Genomic DNA, 18938 nt, shown 5'->3' on the forward strand with positions numbered 1-18938 from the left:
TGCTTAAATCCTGAGAAATTCTCATCTAACAATCAATTATTGTTTAATAATCTACACTATCCATTCTTATTAAATTTCAATTAATTGCTTATTTGAGGCAGGATTTTTCTTCTCGCTTCTCTAATCCTGAATATTCGAGGCATTGCGGGGGTTTATTACCATTTCCTTCCCTTTCGTCACCCTGCATGGTTTTCCTTTCCCACTCCGGCTGGCGCTCGACACGAGTGCAAGCACGGGGTGACCCAGTTTTAGGAAAGAAAGAAAGTTTTAGGAAAGACAGCCAGCAGGGCTGGGACCCATGGGTGTCACCTAAGCTGGGCAGGAACCATGCTGGCAAAGGGGCTCCTTGCAGGGACTTCAGCTCCCCCAGCGTATGGGGGGGTAGGAGGACCACAAAAGAAACCTCGCTTCACTCACTGACTTCTGGATTTGTCCCAAAGCTGGGATTAATGAAGAACCCTCCCATGAGTTATTAGTCTCTGAAGGGATCTGGGGTTTGTGGGTGCAGGGAAGGGCTGGGGCCAGAGGAATAACAGCACAACTCTGGTGAGGAGGCCAGAAGAAGGCGTGAAGGTCGTGAGCGGGCCCTTTCCGTTTGACACAGCACCTCAGGGTGGAGAATCAGCGTTGAGATGGGTCTGACCCTGCCAGCTTTGCCCTGATGGCTCAGAGGCAGCTCTGAGCACCCCAGGAGAGCATCCCTGGAGAACATGCCAGGCATCCCATCCTCCTGGGGTGTCCATCCCGCCGCTCCTCCCCACACCCCAACCGTGCTGGCCTCGCAGGCGGTGGCAGGGGGACTCTGCCACCGCGATCAGAGGCAGGAAAGACAAAACTGCAGCAAAGTAGCGGGGGAGAAAACAGAGCTCAGAGGTTTAAAGCAGATTACTCCTCCAGCTGGTGATTAATAAGACATCGCTGTAAATCACCTGGCTTTTGCCACGCTGCCCGCCGGGAGGGAGGGTTGCAGAGACAAGTTCGTTTAATCCAATTAAAGGCCAAAGCTGTCGCTGGAAAGACAACCACCCCCTTCACCTCCCTGTCCCCCTGCTCCCCGGACTCACCGTCCGTCAGCGTCTGGAAGCACATCTTGCCGCTGTACTTGCCGTAGCCGGCCACGGTGCGGGCTCGGACCTGCACCACGTACACCATGCCGGGTCGCAGCCCCTCGATCCTGGCCGTGTTGGTCTGGCTGCGGGCCATGGAGGAGTTGTACTCGTTGTGGTCCTGCGGGCACAGCCAAGAGAGATGGTCAATGGGGACGAGGGACAGTGGTGGGGACGACGTGCCCTGCAGCCCACTGGTCCCCATCAATGGCAGGGGTGAGGTTTATCTGCAGGGGGATAAAGCGGTGGCCCCGGTTCTGCTCCAGGAGGACAAGCGCTGGAGCCTGGGCGAGGTGGCTCAGACCTGGTGGCCCTCAATCCCTGACATGGAGGATCCCGCAGGAACAGGACCCGCAAGGTCTGCCTGGCCTCTGAGGAGCCAAGGAGGTCCCCGCAGCATGTGCCCCACAGGCAGCCCCCCAGGTCCCACCACAGCGAAGAGCGTGGAGCAGCCGGGGGAACCAGTAAGAGCATCTGGAGCAAAAATGCTCGGGAGCAGCGAATTCCTCCTCTTCAAACCATTGATGTCCCTGCACATTTCAGAAACGTCATGCAGCTATGGAAGTACCACAACGTGCCCTACGAGACCCTGTTCGAGCAGGTTCAAGGGCAACTTGCCTCTGCTGAGAGCCCCAGCCCCTACGGTCCCCGCTCTGCTGGCAGGGCTCCTTGTGCTAAACCTTGGTGGAAACCTCATGCGTCTCAAATCTCATTTTTTGCTGCGTTCCCCGGTGATTTGCCATAAAGGGACTGGTGAGATCATCTAATTATTCACATTTAGAGGAATTCATTAAAGCTGGCAAGAGGCGGGAGGGATGGAACAGCTTGGGCTCGGCACGGTTCGCCGCAAGGGTCGAGAGCGTGTTGCCCATGGGGAAGGATGGCTGCCAGCAAAAAAGACCCGGCGGGAGGCAGTGACCCGGGACAGGGACAACCCTGATAACCTTCCCCAGTCCTCACCATCCCCCTCCTTTCCTCCTGACGCCGTCCCCCCACCCCGGGTCCCTGCTCACCCTAGCAGATACCAAAGCCAAGGCAGTAACGGGCACTGATGTGCTGGAGAAAACGCTGCCCACGGGGGAGGAATTAGCACCTGCAGCCACAACATCGCTTCCTGTCCTATGGCTGCACGTCGCTCCCACCCTCCAGAGCCAGCGTGGGTGACCAGGCGCCCATCCCATGGCCTGACCCACTGCCCGGACCCTTCCCAGCAAAGAGCCTGACTCCAAGCTTGATGATGTTCCCCCTCTCCCAGCGAGCTCAGGACCTGAGCAGCCTCCGTATGAAGCTCCACGTGCCCCATCCCACCCTCCGTCGCGAGGTTTCCACCCAAGCTCACCGCTGCCGGCCTGGAGCCCACGGTGCTGCTGACATCAGGCGTGCAGATGCGGCTCACCTTCTCATAGTAGCGGATCTCATAGTCCAGGATGATGCCGTTGGGCTGCTCGGGCTGAGGCCAAGAGAGCGTGATGCTCCTCATGGTGGCACTCACCTGGTGCATGATGGGGACGGTGGAGGGTGCTGCCGAGGAAGCAGGGAGGAAAAACTCATGGAGAGGGGTGGGAGCGAAGGCCCTGGGCAGGGCGGAAATCTCCTGGGCACGTGGAGCATCCCAAATCCCCCATGCCTGTGGTTGTTCGCCCCATGGGACAAGCTCACGCATTAGCAGCGGCATCTCAACAGCTTACGTGGAGCCAGAGCAGCAAGCAGGCAAGGGAATTCCGGTATTTAAACCAATTATTCTTTTTAATTAGGGGCCTAGAAATCCTCGGTGTTCCTTCTCCCTGGGATTGCTTGCTCCAAGGATGTCTCCCACAGAGGGGCAAAGACAGGAAAGCTCTCCCCATCGGGGACAAGCCAGGGCTTGATGATGGTCCCCAGCTCTGCTTGCCATCGCAACAGCCTCTCTGGGGGAGCCAGCACCGCAGGAGCCTGCGCCACGGCTGCCACCCCATGTGCTGTCAGTAAGAGGATGTAGGAGCAAAAATCTGCCCGCCCTGAGGACAATGACAGGAATCCAGGCCAGGGACACCCCAGCCCAGCCAGGGGACCCCAAGGTGCTGGAGCCTGTAGCATGGCTTCAGCTCAGCCTGGCCTGGAGGAGCTGCCAGGTCCGCTCCTGGGGGCTCTCTGGGGATGCTCATTCGCAGCGCCCAAACGTACTTCTCCAGGGAGTTTTACTTCCAAAGCCCAAACACTTGCAGAACAGCCTCAAGCCATCCTCCAGCTCCCGCTCTCCCCGGGGCCATGGCGCAAGGGTGCTCGAAAGGCAGCGCCTCCATCCCTGCGGCCCCCGAGACCTCCCGGGGAGCAAACCACAGGGGTCCCGGGCATCTTGTCACAGCATCCCCGGAGAAAGCAAGATGCTTGGCACTAGCCAAGCACGCAGTCAGCATCGGGTGCGAGCCCGGCGCGGTTTGTCCAAGCCCCTTCCCTCCCTGCCACGCATTTCTAATCAGTCTCGCCGGCCACACCACACGCCACATTGCTCTGCAAAGCCGCCCATAATATTCCAGTTCGCACACCAGACCGGAGCTCAGCAAGCAGGTTTCCTAAAACAGCTGCCACACATTGTCCCCATTGCCGCTGCTCCCTGCCCCGCTCTCCGCATGTACTGAAGCAATCCCGGGGCTGCTCTGCGCCTGCCGGGGAGCCGAGCATCCCGGGAGCTGAGCGTCCCAGAGCTGAGCAACCCCGGAGCCAAGCATCCCAGGAGCTGAGTGTCCCAGAGCTGAGCATCCCTGGAGCCGAGCATCCCAGGAGCTGAGAACCCCCAGAGCCGAGCATCCCAGAGCCAAGCATCTTAGAGTGTAGCATCCCTGGAGTCGAGCAACCCTGGAGCCGAGCACCCCCGGAGGCAAGTACCCCTAGAGCTGAGCGCCCCCACAGCCAAGCATCCCCGGAGCCGAGCACCCCCGGAGCCAAGCACCCCTGGAGCCGAGCATCCCCAGCAGTAGCAACACCATCCTTCCACCACCAAGGACACCTGGCTAAATTAGCCAGGAACCCCTTTTCCAAGGGCTTTTTGCCCTCCAAGTTCTACTTACAAGGGCCAGAGCCAGCCAATACAGCTCTGATCCCGCACTTAATCCTACCAAAAGCCTCCAAGAAAGGCACCCAAGTCTCTCGGCACCCAAAGCGGTGCTGGCACGACCTGCTCGCAGGGTCAGCTCCCTATCCAGCGCAGGCCGTGCTGGGCAGGGAAAAGGCCTCCTCCCCATGGATCTGGGGCAGAGCTGAGCTCGGCACGACCAGCTCGGGGTGCAGGATCGAGCCACAGAGGCAATCTGGGGGCAGCAGGAGCTCCGCACAGCCGCACTGGAAGATGTTGATAGTCTGGCACCGCCTTTGTTTACCCGCTGTATTATTTTTTTTTAATCTCTCCACATCCACTTCAAGAAGACGCTCATGGGCTGAAATGAAACACGTAGCCTGATTGCCATTCTGCTAATTGCTGCGCTCCCTGCGCCATTAGCGTGGTCAGCGGCGGAGGGGGCTGGGGGCAGCGCTGCGGGGGGAGACACACTAACCAGCCCAGCCCCAGCCCCGCACAGGGAAAGCGGGTGGAAAAACCCACTCCAAAGCCAAAGGGGTTTCAGAGGGACAGCGCCGATCCTGCCCTTGGCACCCCCAGGCATTTCTCTCAGGTTACCCCACAGCCCGTCCTACGGCACTGGGAGCGTCTCCACCTCGATATTCGGCCTTTGCAAGGCAAACAGGGAGCATGGGGCGACGGACAGACGGACCTGGGAGGCCTGGCTGTTCCCAGCTCCCGGGCAGCCCTGGGGCGGGAGCTGAGCAAAGAAACACCCTAAAAACCCCACCCCGGGGAGAAAAGTCCTGGAAACCAGAGGCAGGTTTGATCGCACATGAGGAGACAGCGATGCCAGCCAGGCATAGGCATAGGTTTGTAATAGGTTTGTATTCCCCAGAGCTGGTAGACTAAAACAGTTACGCCAGGTTTCTGTGCTGTGCGCTCCCGAGGGAGCAGGCTGGCGAAGGCTGCCTGCATTACACGCTCGGCACAAAGCAGAAATTACCATCCCCTTTCTGTGCCTAAAGCGGATGGGTTTCCATCCCCGCCGCTCCCTGTGCTCCTCACTGCAGCCCGGGATGGGGTCCCCCCTTGCCATCTGCACCCCCCATCCTGCTGGCATCCCAGCTTGGCCCAGAGCTGCTTGTCCAGCTCCTGACACCTGAGCAGGAAGACGGAGGGAAAGGCGCAGGGGAGCCTGGAAAAGGGGAGAAGGGGAAAACCATGGGAAAGGGATGCACCAGAGGAGATGGAGCCTGAACTCAGCCTGGGGTGCTGCTCCTCCCGTGCTGCCATGCAGCCAGGAAGTGTTTCGAGGCTGGATTCACCCCATCTCCCTCCTCCCACCCAGGAAACGGGGGGAAATGGCAATGCCATTTCATCCCCAACAATCTACAGGGGGGATAAAAGGTAGACACTGGTCCTCGCCCCCTTCCCTCCTGCAACCCCGCTCTCACTTTGCCCAGGGCGCAGGCACCCCTCCACCTCCCCCAGCCCTCTCCCTCTCTCTTTTTTTGGCCCTTCTCTCCGCTTTCTGCCTTTCCCCCAGCCTGTCCAGGGCTGGGTGCAGGTTTACCGCAGCCATCACACGCCACTCACACCCTGGGAGGGTTTTTTCCTCCGGTCTCAGAGCTTGCAACTTAAAACCCCCGGCACCGTGTCATCCCAGGACTCACCGGCTTGGTTGGTGGTGATGTTGACAGAGACGTGCTGCGGTGGGAAGGGGCTCTTACTGGAAACCCCGTTGACAGCCTGGATCTCAAAGGTGTACGGTGTGTGCGCCCACAGGTTGCTGATGAAGACCCGGGTCTCCGTCAGCCCCAGCTGCCGGGGAACAAAGTCCACGTTGTCGTCGCAGCGGGAGCAGGCGCGTCGGTCCGACCGGCACTTCTTGCAGACGATGTTGTAGGTGACATCGTCCCGACCCCCCGTCTCTCGTGGCGGGTGCCACTCCAGGATGATGGACGTCTCGTTGACGATGGAGATGACGTTGCGGGGGCCGGATGGGACGCCTGCAGGGAGGGAGAGCAACTGAGACGGGCCCTTGCCAAAAACGTCACACTCAGCCCTATCGGGGCTCAGCGGGAGCCCCGGCATGCTCCAGCACGGACAAGGACATCCCACAGCTCCATCTGCCAGTCTACCCATCACCTCCTGGCTCAGGACAGATTTGGTCTCCATGGCTTTGCCTGACTCAGGCTCTCCCCATCGGCCACACCGACCACCCGCATCACCAGTGCAGAGAGAAGTTTCACAGCTGGGGATGGGGACTCCCATGCCACAAACCCACTTCCTCTCCAAAAAAAAACCCCATTGCAGAGCACACGCAGATCCATCTGCGAAGATGGACCCATTTTAATGATCGAGGGTTGGCAAGATAGCTCCAGTGCTCACCTGGAGAAGCACCTCAAACAGGTTATCACAGCAAGAGAAACACCACTTAGCCAGCACCGCAGAGAAACAGAGGAGCAGCGGGCAAAAGGAGAGTCAAAAATGGAAAGTGGTTATTAACAGTTCGATATCTCCAGTTGGGAGCCTGGGCATTTAACGGCAGAGAGGAAGGCTCTCCTCTGTGCCTGGCACCGCTCACTGTTTTGCGAGTGGCTCGGATGTTGGCCAAGAGATCAAAATTGCATTGATCAAATCTGCTGGGAATCATCGCAAACGCTTCGGAGGACGGGAATTGAACGCGGCTCCAATTGCACGCTCTGCCGGAACAGGGATGGAGTCGATAGCGAGCAATTCAGGAGGAATCCAGGCGGGAGAGCATCGTCGAGGCACAAACATATGTCTGCCCCAGGTCTGGGGAAGAATTTGGGGTTAGCCAGGACGTCTCTGCAGCCAAAACCACAAAATCCGGCTGCTGGGTTGCATTACATAAGGAAAGCGATTAATACTCATGCCGGCAGGGCTCGGCGCTGCGCTTCCAGGGAAGAAAAAGGACTTTGCCACGATGCGGGGGTGCAGTAAAAACGATGGAGGACTTGACCCGTGAAGAAAGGTTAAGAGAGCGAAGCGTGCTGCGTCTTGGGGAGAACTGTCCCGGCGAAGCCCCCCAGGTGTGTGTGCTGGGGAACGTCGTTAGTGGCTGCAGATAAATTAGCCCCATTATTGGATGGGGATGGGCTGGGCAAAGGCAGCTTCATCAGCACAGGGGGGATGTGGCTGGTGGGATGGAGAGGTCACCCTGTGTGGAGGGCTTCCAGCTGACACCCTGCTCCGGCCACCCCTGCACTGGTTAAAAAGCCTAGAAAAATGACAGCCTTTAAAAGAAAACGACTAAAACTAAAACATCCCATTCCCTTTAATTTTTTTTAGCAGAGTAAGCGCACGTGTTGGGGAGAGACAGTGCAGCCTCCTCACTGGAAAGGGCTTTTGTGGACTCCAGGCACCACAGATATCCTGTGGTGGGGCTCGCCCGAAATCCCGTTAGCAGGCAGCGGAGATGTCAAAGGGGGTTTACGGGGGGGCTGGCTGGGGACACATCAGGGGCGGGGGAACCAGACCCGAGGACTCGCAAAGGCTGGGGAGAAGTATCAACAAATAGCAAGTTACCCCCAAAAAGCTGCAACCTGTCTCAGGAACCTTAATCCACTCTTTGTACCGTAAGCAGACAATATCTTTTCAAGCTTTTTTTCAAGAAAAAGAGAGAAAACCATCTCTCTTCTTCCCTGGCCCAGATGCAAACCACTGTCTCCCCAAATTCTCCCCTCTTTAATCATCCAGGGCAGCGCCTGCAGCTCCATGCTGTTATTTACTCCTCTGACACAGAGAAACTTTGTCGGTGAACAGCTGGCATCTCAAATTAAGAGCGTTGTAAAATCAAACGTCGACATGAAGAAATAAAAATCAGCAAATGAACTTTTTTATACTGTATTCCTATAAGCGCAGCAATACTGTAAATCAGCTACGTAACGAAACGTAATAAAGATACGCAGATTTATCTCCCGTGGTGCTACCTGCCGACTATCTTTTGCTCTGACAGCTCAAGTCATCCAGCAAAACATGCAAATCCTTTCCTCATCTCCAACGTGCATTCTGGGCACTCCCCAGCACCACGGGTCCAGAGCATCCTTGCACTAAAGCTCCCTGACAGGCTGATTCAAGGGCCTGGAGAGTATTTTGGGGTCGGGGGAGTTGAGGCTGAGACTCACATTCCCAGCGGGCTGAGGAGCACAGCAGCTATTTCTTCTCTCCTGGGCTCTTTTCTCACCAAACAAGAGGCTTGAGACCGCTGCTGCCATCCCGGGTGGCTCAGGCAGACAGCCGAGCAACGACGCATCAGTGCTGAATACCAATGCTTAACGCATCCTTTCCCCCTATAAAAAACCCCACTCCATCTGCAAGACTATGAACAGGACAGCAACAGCAGATAACTTTAAATTCTAATTTATCCTGGGGACTATCTCCCTGCCATCACTGCCAGGATGAAGTATAAAATCAAATGGCTGCCAGAGAGGCAGGTTGCGGGGCCGTCCCATCGCTCATCGTTTGGTGCGTGCCACGGCGGGGGCCCGGGAAAGCAGAGCAAAAGGTGACAAGACATCATCTGCTTATGCCAGCGTGGTGGTCGTGTTGGTGCCCGGAGCGTTTCTATAGCACGTGGAGGAGGTGCTGTGTCGTGCCGAGAGGGATAGATATTCAATTCGGGGACCCCAGCCTTCTGCAAAGCTAAACCCTTGCAGTGGGTTGACCTTGGCTGGCGGCCAGTTGGCTACCCAGCCGCCCCCTTAGAATCACAGAATCGTTAAGGTTGGAAAAGACCTTTAAGATCATCAAGTCCAACCATCAATCCAACGCCACCATGCCCACTAAACCATGTCCCGAAGTGCCACGTCTACACGTTTTTTGAACACTTCAGTAACGGTGACTCCACCACCTCCCTGGGCAGCCTGTGCCAATGCTTGACCACTCTCTCAGCAAACAAATTTTTCCTAATATCGAATTTAAACCTCCCCTGGTGCAACCTGAGGCCATTTCCTCTCGTCCTGCCACTGGGACCAGCAAGAAGGAGAGAAGAGACCAACCCCCACCTCACCACAACCCCCTTTCAGACAGTTGTACAGAGCGATGAGGGCTCCCCTCAGCCTCCTCTTCTCCAGACTGAACACCCTCAGTTCCCTCAGCCGCTCCTCATCAGACTCGTGCTCCAGACCCCTCCCCAGCTCCATCACCCTTCTCTGGACACGCTCCAGCACCTCAACGTCCTTCTTGGAGTGAGGGACCCAACACTGAACACAGGATTCGAGGTGCGGCCTCACCAGTGCTGAGTACAGGGGCACTGCCCTGCTCCTGCTGGCCACACTAGTGGTGGTACAAGTCAAGATGCTGTTGGCCTTGGCCACCCGGGCACACTGCCGGCTCACGTTCAGCCGGCTGTCAACCAGCACCCCAGGTCCTTTTCCCCGGGCAGCTCTCCAGCCACTCCTCTCCCCTCCCTCTCGCTCCCCGCAGGACAGGGGGAGAAAACAAGGTGAAAAAGTTTCTGGGTTGAGACTTCATCCCTGCCACTTCCCCAGCAGCGGAGGGGAGCAAGACCCTGCAGGCCCCCCCAATCCGTTACTCACTGGTGCAGGCAGCTGCCGGCAGGTCGAAATCCGCCCGGAAGTAGCCGTTGCGGCACGTGCAGAGCGGTGAGGCCTCGGCGGTGGAGCGGCTGTTGGAGGGGCAGGGCACGCAGACCCCCGCGCCCTGGCTGGCCTTGAATGTCCCCGCCGGGCAGGCTGCAAGAGAAAGGAGGTGAAAGCGGTTGGGTTCTGAACGTTCCTGGGGTGGAGGCAAAAGCAGGTCCCCTTCTTGAAATGGGGCAGAAAGAAAAAGAAAATAATGAAATAGAAGAAAAATAAGACACAGAAAAGCTTCACACCTGCATCAGAGCTAAACAGGGTAGCGCCTTGCTTTGAAGCTAGGATGGCCGTAATTTTTCACACTGGCCATGAATTATTTGTGGAGCCACCAGGAAAATACTGAAGTCACACAGCAACAGGCAAGTTTTGCGTAGCATCCCCCAAGACATCAGCCAGCCCTGGTCTGAGCCGGGTACTAAGCCTAATTACGCCGCGCGCACTCTCCGCAATGACACAGTAATTAGCCTGGCAGAGCAATGGGACTGCAGCAGCTGCATCGCTCCCCGCCGCTCGTACCCAGGCAGGGGGACGACGCAGGGCCGCGGGACCCCCTTCCCCGGCAGCACCCATGGGGGCATGGACACGCAGGGGCAGGACAGCGTTCCCTTCTGCTGATCCGAAAAGTCCCTTTCTGCCAACCCAACGGCATGGCTCAGGTCTCGCATCTCTTTTTCCATGCATAATTTGAATATTTAATGAAAAAGTTGACACAACGCCCATGACAGTGTCTTATGGGTCCATGCCGTTAAGCCCCTGCAGCCCAGGGCTGGGGCTAATAACCGTCCTGGCCTTCGGCCTCCAAGTTCACTCAAGCAGGAAACAGCAACTAATTCTTAAATTAGAAGATGCTCCAATTATCATTATGGCATGGCTTTAATCACTGATAGGGGGAGGTTTCATTAATCAAATGTTTTGCTGCTCTGCCATTAGGATGAAGATGGAGTGATGAAGATGGGGTCCCTTGTCCCTACCCCACCTCACCGGTCCTCATCAACTAGGCATTGATGAACAGATGCTCATCTGTCCTCAACCCCTACAAAACCGAAGGCTGCAAGAAGGTAGCATCTGCATTTTGGCACATGTACCCGAGGGACCAGAACTCCATCTAGGTCCACCACCTGGCCGGGGGAAGATGGCTCCCGGCCTCGCACAGACGGCGGTCCCACCTCCGTTTGGCTCCTAGCTCTGTCCCCCAATGCTGTCACCTCTAAGGCATGGCTCTGCACACAAACACGCTAAGCGTCTCATAAACACGGTGATGATTGAGATAATGGAAAGTGCCTCTTAGCCCCTGTCTGCTGCATCAGGATATGAGGCATCTCCTAGCAGCCATGAAGAGGAAATTAATAGGAGCAAGCAGGAGTAACCACTTTGATGCAATTTCCTTGGGAGATAGTGGACCATCTAATCTTTATTGGAGCCCTTTAACCTGTCATTCAAAACTCATGAAAGCCTCTTGCTCACACAGTCTTTCCAGATATTAAAGATGATAAAAAAGGATAAATCAAAACACTATTTTACAATTTTATTATTCAGGGGATTTTCTTCCCCCGCCTCAGGCACGCAACCAGCTGCGATGAACCGTCTCCTTCCGAGGACGCCAACAGCTGAGTGGGGACGTGGCATCCCAGAGGGACCAGCCACCATCTCACGCTGCCCTTCCTCCTCCCCACCACGGGAAGACCTTTTAGTCCTCCCTGAGCCACGCACACAGCAAGCCCTGCACCCCATAACAGCATGAGGACACACCGAGTTACACCAGCCACGCAAGGCAGGAGACGCAACCACGCGTGGAAACCAAGACTTTGAGGTGGATCTCTGTTTTTTCACCTCTCCCTTCCCACTGGGGCCTCCCCACGATGTCCCAGCAGCATTGCACTCCTGCCAGCAAGCGTTAGCACCCATGAGACGTGCAACGGGTGACTTGTGGGTGTGTGGCGGAGCAGCTCCAGAGCTGGAGGACGTGATCAGAAGCATGCCTGAAACATGCTGGGCTCTTCGGAGGAGCAGGAAGGAAACAGCAGCGGTACCGGGGAACAACCACCTGGATTTCTATGGAAAGGAATGGGAGAGCAAGGGAGATGGACGAGGACCAGAGAGTCGCAGCACCACAAACACACCTTGGTTTTAAGCATCGGGGCACATCAGTGGGTCAGTTGAAGGGATTTCTGAATTTTTAACCACAATTAAGCCAAGCAACACTTGTCAAAATACCCAAACGAAAGTACACCCTGCAACCCAGTGTCCTCAGGCTTCTTTTATCACTTCGCTTATCCATAAATTCCTGTAATCTTCAAGCACGTGGCTCTTAATTGTTATTATTACCAATTAGCTTTTCTTTCCTGTAATTACACTGAGCTTGCCTAAAGTCTCCTGCAGTTTCAGGGGAGGCTGATTCCCTCTCCTTCCTCCTGAAGCTGCCATGGGCTGCAGCTCCCCGCTCTCGCCGCTGCCCGCATCCCCCCTCTTTCTGGGGGAGCTGAACGGTGAACCTCACGCCAAAGATGAAGCCGAAACCCCCCAAAAGCCCCTGCGATGGGATTTATGGAGACCCACGCAGCGTGGGAGCCGTCGTCCTTCAGAGCGCAGTCCAGGCGTAAGGCTCGGCTAGAGGGCTCGAGCCCAGGAGGGAGCAATAGCTCACCCCACCAAAAGCCAGTGCAGCGTTTGCCGTGATTTAAGGGCTGCTTCTAGAAAGTTTCCTGGAGCTGGCAAGGTCTGGATCCGCAACAGCGTCTCAGACCAAGCACGGGACAAGGCTCTGCCTTGGCTTTCCCCGCAGGAACAGGCTCCTTCTGCCGGTGCCCAGGCTGCGGCGCGATCTGCATCTCTTCAGCCTGGAGAAGAATTAATTGATTGTTGACTACATGGGCTGGATAAGATTAATGATGTGCTTAACTATCCCTCTCCTCGCGTTTAAGCACTCGGGGTGTGTTTGTAAATGATGAGGCACGAAACGTGGCCGTGCCGCCCAGCTCACTCTGCGCGGGGCGGGATGAATTATTGGAGCAGCAGCAGCGGCCAGCAGCACCGCGAGGCTTTTTGCTGCTGAAAACTCTTCTGCCTTCACGGCGTGTATCCTGCACCCTTACATTTTGGGTGCCAGGCACCCTAGAAGGAGCCGGTGGTAAGCGGGCTCTCGCTGCTCCTCCACCCCTGCTCCTGCCCAAGGCAAGGCGCCGTCAACAGACCAGGTGCTCAGCAGGAAGGGTACATGCGTGGGGGTATCCAAGCATCTCATTCTTCAGACTAAACCCTCTCAGTTAGCACCTGGAACTTGCACTTTTTAATTACTCTCTCAGGGAAGCTTCAGTCAAAAAAAAAAAAAAAGAAAAAAGAAAGAAAGGAGACATCTCCTCTATATTAACTTGCTCTGAAGCTCCCTGGGGACGCAGAGAGGCATTTTTCCTGATCAGATTTTAAAATAGGAGCTTCTGCAAGGAATTACAGACTTCAGCTCACCATTCCCCACCTCCTCCCTCCAGCCCTCGCCGGCAGCCTGCCGCAGCTCCCTTCGCTCGCAGCACACGGAGCCTACGCCACCTCGTCGTTCCCACGCCCCTAAAGTTGCTGCTGAGGCAGAGCTAACCACACGTGCCAGGTTTCCCCAAATTCATGCTTGCTTTGGGTTCCTTTTTGGGTCCAACGCCTTTGCAGGGCAAAGCCGGCATCTTCAAGCACCCCGCGCCCACACCCACAGTGACACCAGCACAGCAAGTGATGAAAAGATGGGGCCGCACAAGGTGATGCCCTCAAGCAAGCCAGGGGCACGGAGAGGACTGCCACGTGCAAAGGCACCGGAAAAGCCTGGATGATCCAGCCTTGCTCCAGAAAAGACGTGTGGCTGGCACCTACCAGCACCCCTGGGAAGGCGGGCAGCAGGGAGGGTGCCCTGCTGGGTTTGAGGACACCACGGGCCACAAACGAAGGAGGAACCGCAGCTTACTGCGCTGACAGCCCGCTGGAAAAGGATTCAAGGCCATTTCTCCCTTTTCTGCAAACGACAATTTTTCACTAAGAAAATAAGCTGGATCTTAAAACCAACACCTTCTGCATGAGGCTCACAATTTTGGATGAAACCTTTAAAAAAAAAAAAAAGAGAGGAGACGCTTGCTAGAACCCCCTTGTACGTTTTGCAGACACCTTCAACACAAAATGTATTTATCTTTAAGCACACCAAAAGAAAAGAAAAAGAAAATCCCATCAATTTTTCAGCTTTCCAATGGAGATTTTCTGATTAGTCCCAATTACAAGTACTTTAGCGGCATGGCAGCTCTCCTCCCCGTCCTGCTGCCTCCACGCAGGCTAGGAAGCCCTCCTAGATGCTTTCAGCTGAAAGAAAGGCATCATCCAGGCAAATAAACACCCACATGAAATTGCACGCTGCAGAAAAACGACATTTAGAGGATGTTGCGATTACAGGGGCAGGTGCTCCGGCTGCCGGCACGGCTTTCCGCGGCGGCTGCTGGTTCGGCTCCCGGGCAGGCAGCGCCGGCCGGGACTGGTGGCACCACGTGTAGACACCGGCCTGCAGAGCCCCAACGCCGCCCCGGGCTGCAAAACGACCGACACTTTTGGATGTCGATCCCTTTGGTGCGACGACAACACACTGGGGATGCAGGCTGCGGTTTGAGGGGGAAAAAAGCAACAGACTCAGGCAAGCTGTCACCCAGATGCCACCGCTCCCCGATGGGGGCTGCCATCTCCCCACCTTCAAAGGGTGACGAGAGTGCTGCCGTTCATCCACCTCGTTACCCTCCCCACAAATATCCAAGCAGGGAGCAGGCACCCACTGCCAGAGGTTTAATTGCATCCCTACTTGATGCTCTCCCATCACCCCTTCCCTCCTGCAAATCACAAATTAATCCGGAGAGGTTTCTGTATCGGCAGCCATGCCATGCTCTGGCAAGGAGGGCTGGGAGGGTCCTCATCGCACGCATCCTGACCGTTCCAAGAAGGGAGACGAGGAGCAGCCCTGGCCCCGAAACTGCCCATCAGCCACCAAATTTCCTTTCCTACATCCAGTCCTTGGAGCAGGGCAAAGAGTGCGACCCAGGTGAAGAAATAGTCTGAACGTCCCCAGCCCCAAAGCATCCTCGGACAGACAGATGGATGCTTGCTCCTCCAGGGCTCCTCCAAGCCCCCAAGCAGTGCCAGAAACCACAGCATCTTGGGGATGGGACACCCCAGCAGAGCCTTGTCCCAAGGATATAACCTCATTTTGTTGCAAACTTCACAGGATCATGGAATTATTAAGGTTGGAAGAGACCTCCAAGATCATCAAGTCCAACCATCAACCCAACGCCACCATGCCCACTAAACCATGTCCTGAAGTGCCACATCTACATGTTTTTTGAACTCTTCCAGTGATGGCGACTCCATCATCTCCCTGGAAACTTCACCCTTTTTGCTGCCAAATGCACAAATTCTTATCATTTCAGATTACCTGGAGCCGCTCCCACCTCGGGGCCAAGCGCTCGCCCAACCTCATGACAAACAGCGCCCACCTCGTTGCGCCGCATTTCCGTTTTTCAGCGCTGTATAGGCAGAAAATCATGAGACAAACGTGAGCTTCCCAGCATCTGGGTTCGCATCCTGCGGGCGACGGGCTGCATCTCTCCCCGATGCACGGAGGAAAGAGGCCCCGGCTCCTCGTCACGCAGCTGGTTAATTAAACCAGCCCTTCACCTCTGGAGGAATAGATTTAGATCCGCCTTGGGACACATGCAAATCAAAGTCAGCGGCTTCTGAGCCCAGCCCGCCATGGTTTATTCATGGAGGAAACATAAAATTCAATGTGTTTTTTTCCCTTTTCAGGGTTTTTTGGAGGGACTCTTCTTCTCACGGATGAGAAATGAAGCGGGAAGACACGGGGCAGGATTTTAAAGGCGCTCGCGGGGTAGGCAAGAGAGTGTGGGTGCATCTGTGTTCACCTCTCCCCAAAATCCCATCCCTCATCAACCAAGGATTTGCTCCCCTGGGCTGGACCGAGGTGCTCGCAGACTGAGCCCTACACGCTTGGCTGCAAGCAAAACACAGCCGATGCTCACCCAGAAGTATTTCCCCTCCAAGAAGGTGGGCTTGGGAAAATTAAAGGTCTCTGTGTGCAAAAGAGCTTTGACATCAACTGTCTGGCTGGTATCATGACCCTAAACAACGGGTCTAAGCATGGAAGCAGCCGGTTTTGGCTCCCACGTGCCCTGCTGCTCGCTGCCAGCAGCGCCCGTCTTTCCACCAGGTCCACGTTTGCTCGTTTCATCGCCACTCTGGGCTTGACTTTCTCCGTTTGTCGTGGTTGAGGGAATTTTGAAGGTCTAAAGACGAAATCTGTCCCAGATTCCCAGATCCATTTGCTGGATGAGAAAGGGAAGAGCACACACACCCTGGGCAGACGGCGCCGCGCGGCTGCCAACTCGCCGCGGAGCAGGGAAACTTGCTTCGCCCTCCAAAACTGTCAACGGAGAGGGGGTGGAAAAAAAACACAGCACTTCTCAAGGTCACTTTTGCAAATCGCTTTTCTCTCACCGGAGTTTTGCTCTGCTTTAGTTTCCACTTTTCACCGGGCCAAGGCTGCCCGATCTCACGCCGCAGCAGCTTCCCTTCCTTTCTGTAAACCAGCCAGCGAAGTAACGATGCCCGAGCTTCTGCTCCAGCGCTTTTGCATGTGACATCGGGGTGAAACACAGCTGGCAGCAACGTTACGCAGCTCATGGAGGCCCCCCCAGTCCAGGTCCGTCTCTCTCCCGTGTTTCAGACCTCCCCATGGGGTACTAAAGCACCGCTACGGAGAAGAAGAGGGAGGTGTTGCAGGGAAGGATGAAGCCGGCACTGCCTCTCCGAGCACCCACTTTCAGTGATCAAATGCTAAATAATTTGATCAAACATTAGACAATTTGTCCACATACACAGGGAGGTTTATGGTGCAGTGACTGGCAGTCACGTGCCCACGCTGGCCACTGGCGCTGGATGCTCCTCACCATCTTAATGCCGCCCGAGTTTATAATTCCGAGTCAACAAATGACTGGGGATGAAGCTCTCGGCAACGATTTGAGGCTATTTAACCTTCTTATACTCTTCTTTAAAAACGTGTTCAGCGGCTGCAGCCTGTCCCGGGCTCTCCCCGCTGCCAGACCTGGGCTCGGTGCCGCTGCCCCGAGCCCTGGCGGGCAGCAGGGCCAGGGCAGTCGGGAGCTATCTGAATAGTAGCCGCAAGTCGAACGCCGCGACACAGCTCTCCCTGGGGATGCGATATAAGGAAAGGGGAGATTGATTTACCAGTAAACAGACAGCAGTGTCCAACCCCCTACTCCTGGGCTTCCCCGACCAGCACTGTATGAACATTTACATCTCTGCTGTACGTTAAAATCAGAGCTAAGCGGGGGGAGGAAGCCAAGAAATCCACCCTATGCCAGTGATTAAAAGTGATTTAAGGAAAGGGTGAGCAGGATGGGCACGCCGCTGGGGAGTTGGATGGCACCAGGAGCAGAGCAGCCGGGGGAAGCCCCGAGGCTCGCTCCAGCAGCAGGGCAGGAAAGCCAAGGTCTGCCCAGGAGTTTCGGAAGCCGCTCCTGCCCAACCTCTAGCACCCCCAGCCCCACCGCTTCGCCCATTTTTAACAAACAGGGTGGTTTACCACAGCCGGGTGCCCTGTCTGAACCACAGGAACAGCTGTATAATCTGGATTTCAGGAAACCCTTGTGACCTGGGGCAGGCTTGGTTTTAGTGAGGGTTATATAACTAAGGCTGAGCTTAAGGCGGCTGGGGCTGCGAAGGCAAGCAATGTTTATGAGCCACCTCGGCGATGCTGATGTGCGTCAGATTACATCAGTTCTGGTCCATGGAGCCAAGCACGAGCCGGAGAGGGGACCACTGGCACCGGTCCCAGTGAGCAGACACATCCCCAGCACCGCAAGGTCACCTGCAACAAACCTCCCGATGAGCTTGGAGCAAACGACTGGGGGGATCAAGATTCAGGCCAGGACTCATGTCCCAAAAACACAAGCCCCAGAAGATGCTCTACTCCCACCCCAGGCATCGGGCTCGATACAGGAGTCACGGAGCGAGGTTATTTCCCCCATGAACTGCAGCAACGTGAGACTCCAGGAGTCGGTGAGCACGGACTGGATGCCGTACAGAAGAGCCGATACTTCCATGCCCCGCTTAACCCAGCACATAACCTTCACCCCTCAACGCCCATGTGAGCCATCGAGCCACCTAACGAGCAGGAAAGTGAGCTGCCGCGAAAACTTATGGTGCGTCCCAGCGAGTAGCTCTTCCCCCAGGCAGAGAGGTGCTGGCGAGGGCTATGGTTAGAAACCCCCTGAAAACGATGCAGAGCCCTCCCAGGCATTTCAGGAACCACCAACATCGCTCTGGAACTCCAGCCCCTCTTCTGACCAGGAAATCGGGGCAGCATCGCCCCGAGCTCCCCAAAGCACAAACTCCTCTTGGTTGGGAAGCAAACATCTCCTGTTCCTAATAGGAACTAATTAAGCACCTTTTCCTCCTTTGTCAGCTCACGCCACGCAGTATCCCTTCAATCTAGAGAACATCAAGCGCTTATTAATTACGTCTGAAGTGGTTCCTCATTAGCGCTGATGCCGCGAAGGATGAGTCACCCTGGGCTGGGGTTGGGGGAGAGCTTCAGCCGCGGGTCCAGGCTCGCACTGCCAGCGCAGGGATGCCGGCACGGACAGGGACGCACGGACAGGGACACACAGACACACAGCTTCCTTGCGTCCGTGCCATGGCACTGGAGGACACCATGCCTTGGGTTGCACTGGGGTGGTGGGATGCCCCATCATGAAGCAGGACCCTGCACCCTAGGAGAGATGAGCCTCGGGGGCTGCGGTTTGGCTGACTGCTTGAGGACCACTCCCAGGATTCGGCAAGGGGAAGACGGATTCGGCAAGGGGAAGACATCCCGACCAAAGCGCAACTGCTCTCCCACATCCCTCATCCACCCCAAGAGCCCCATGCATGGTATTAATTAGAAAAGTAATTAAGAGAGCTCCCCTATGAATATTTATAATGGAACGAGCCATAATTACTATTCCTTGGAGGAAAAGCGCCTTCCTACCCAGCCACGGAGAAGAGAGGGGAAACATGGCACCAACAAGGGGACCAGAGGCACTGGCTGCTCCTGCCTTCACATTTACTTGCCCACACACG

General features: G+C 56.0%; 1 protein-coding gene across 4 annotated transcripts in view; it reads right to left on the reverse strand.

The window, feature by feature from the left end:
* The window catches only part of LOC309407974 (ephrin type-B receptor 1), a gene marked incomplete at its 5' end in the record, with an annotated part of 74847 nt that overhangs the window by 13042 nt on the left and 42867 nt on the right, over nucleotides 1-18938 (reverse strand). For 2 of the 4 annotated variants that reach the window (XM_082003662.1, XM_082003661.1), the window contains 4 exons: nucleotides 1065-1227; nucleotides 2446-2627; nucleotides 5817-6152; nucleotides 9708-9863. In XM_082003662.1, coding sequence (XP_081859788.1) covers nucleotides 1065-1227; nucleotides 2446-2627; nucleotides 5817-6152; nucleotides 9708-9863 — 837 coding nt within the window. The remainder of the gene's footprint in view (nucleotides 1-1064; nucleotides 1228-2445; nucleotides 2628-5816; nucleotides 6153-9707; nucleotides 9864-18938) is intronic. The other 2 variants (XM_082003664.1, XM_082003663.1) reach the window with 1 other exon arrangement.

This window comes from Phaethon aethereus (genome assembly GCF_964289735.1).
Source record: "Phaethon aethereus genome assembly, chromosome: 9".
In the NCBI taxonomy this organism is placed as follows: domain Eukaryota; kingdom Metazoa; phylum Chordata; class Aves; order Phaethontiformes; family Phaethontidae; genus Phaethon; species Phaethon aethereus.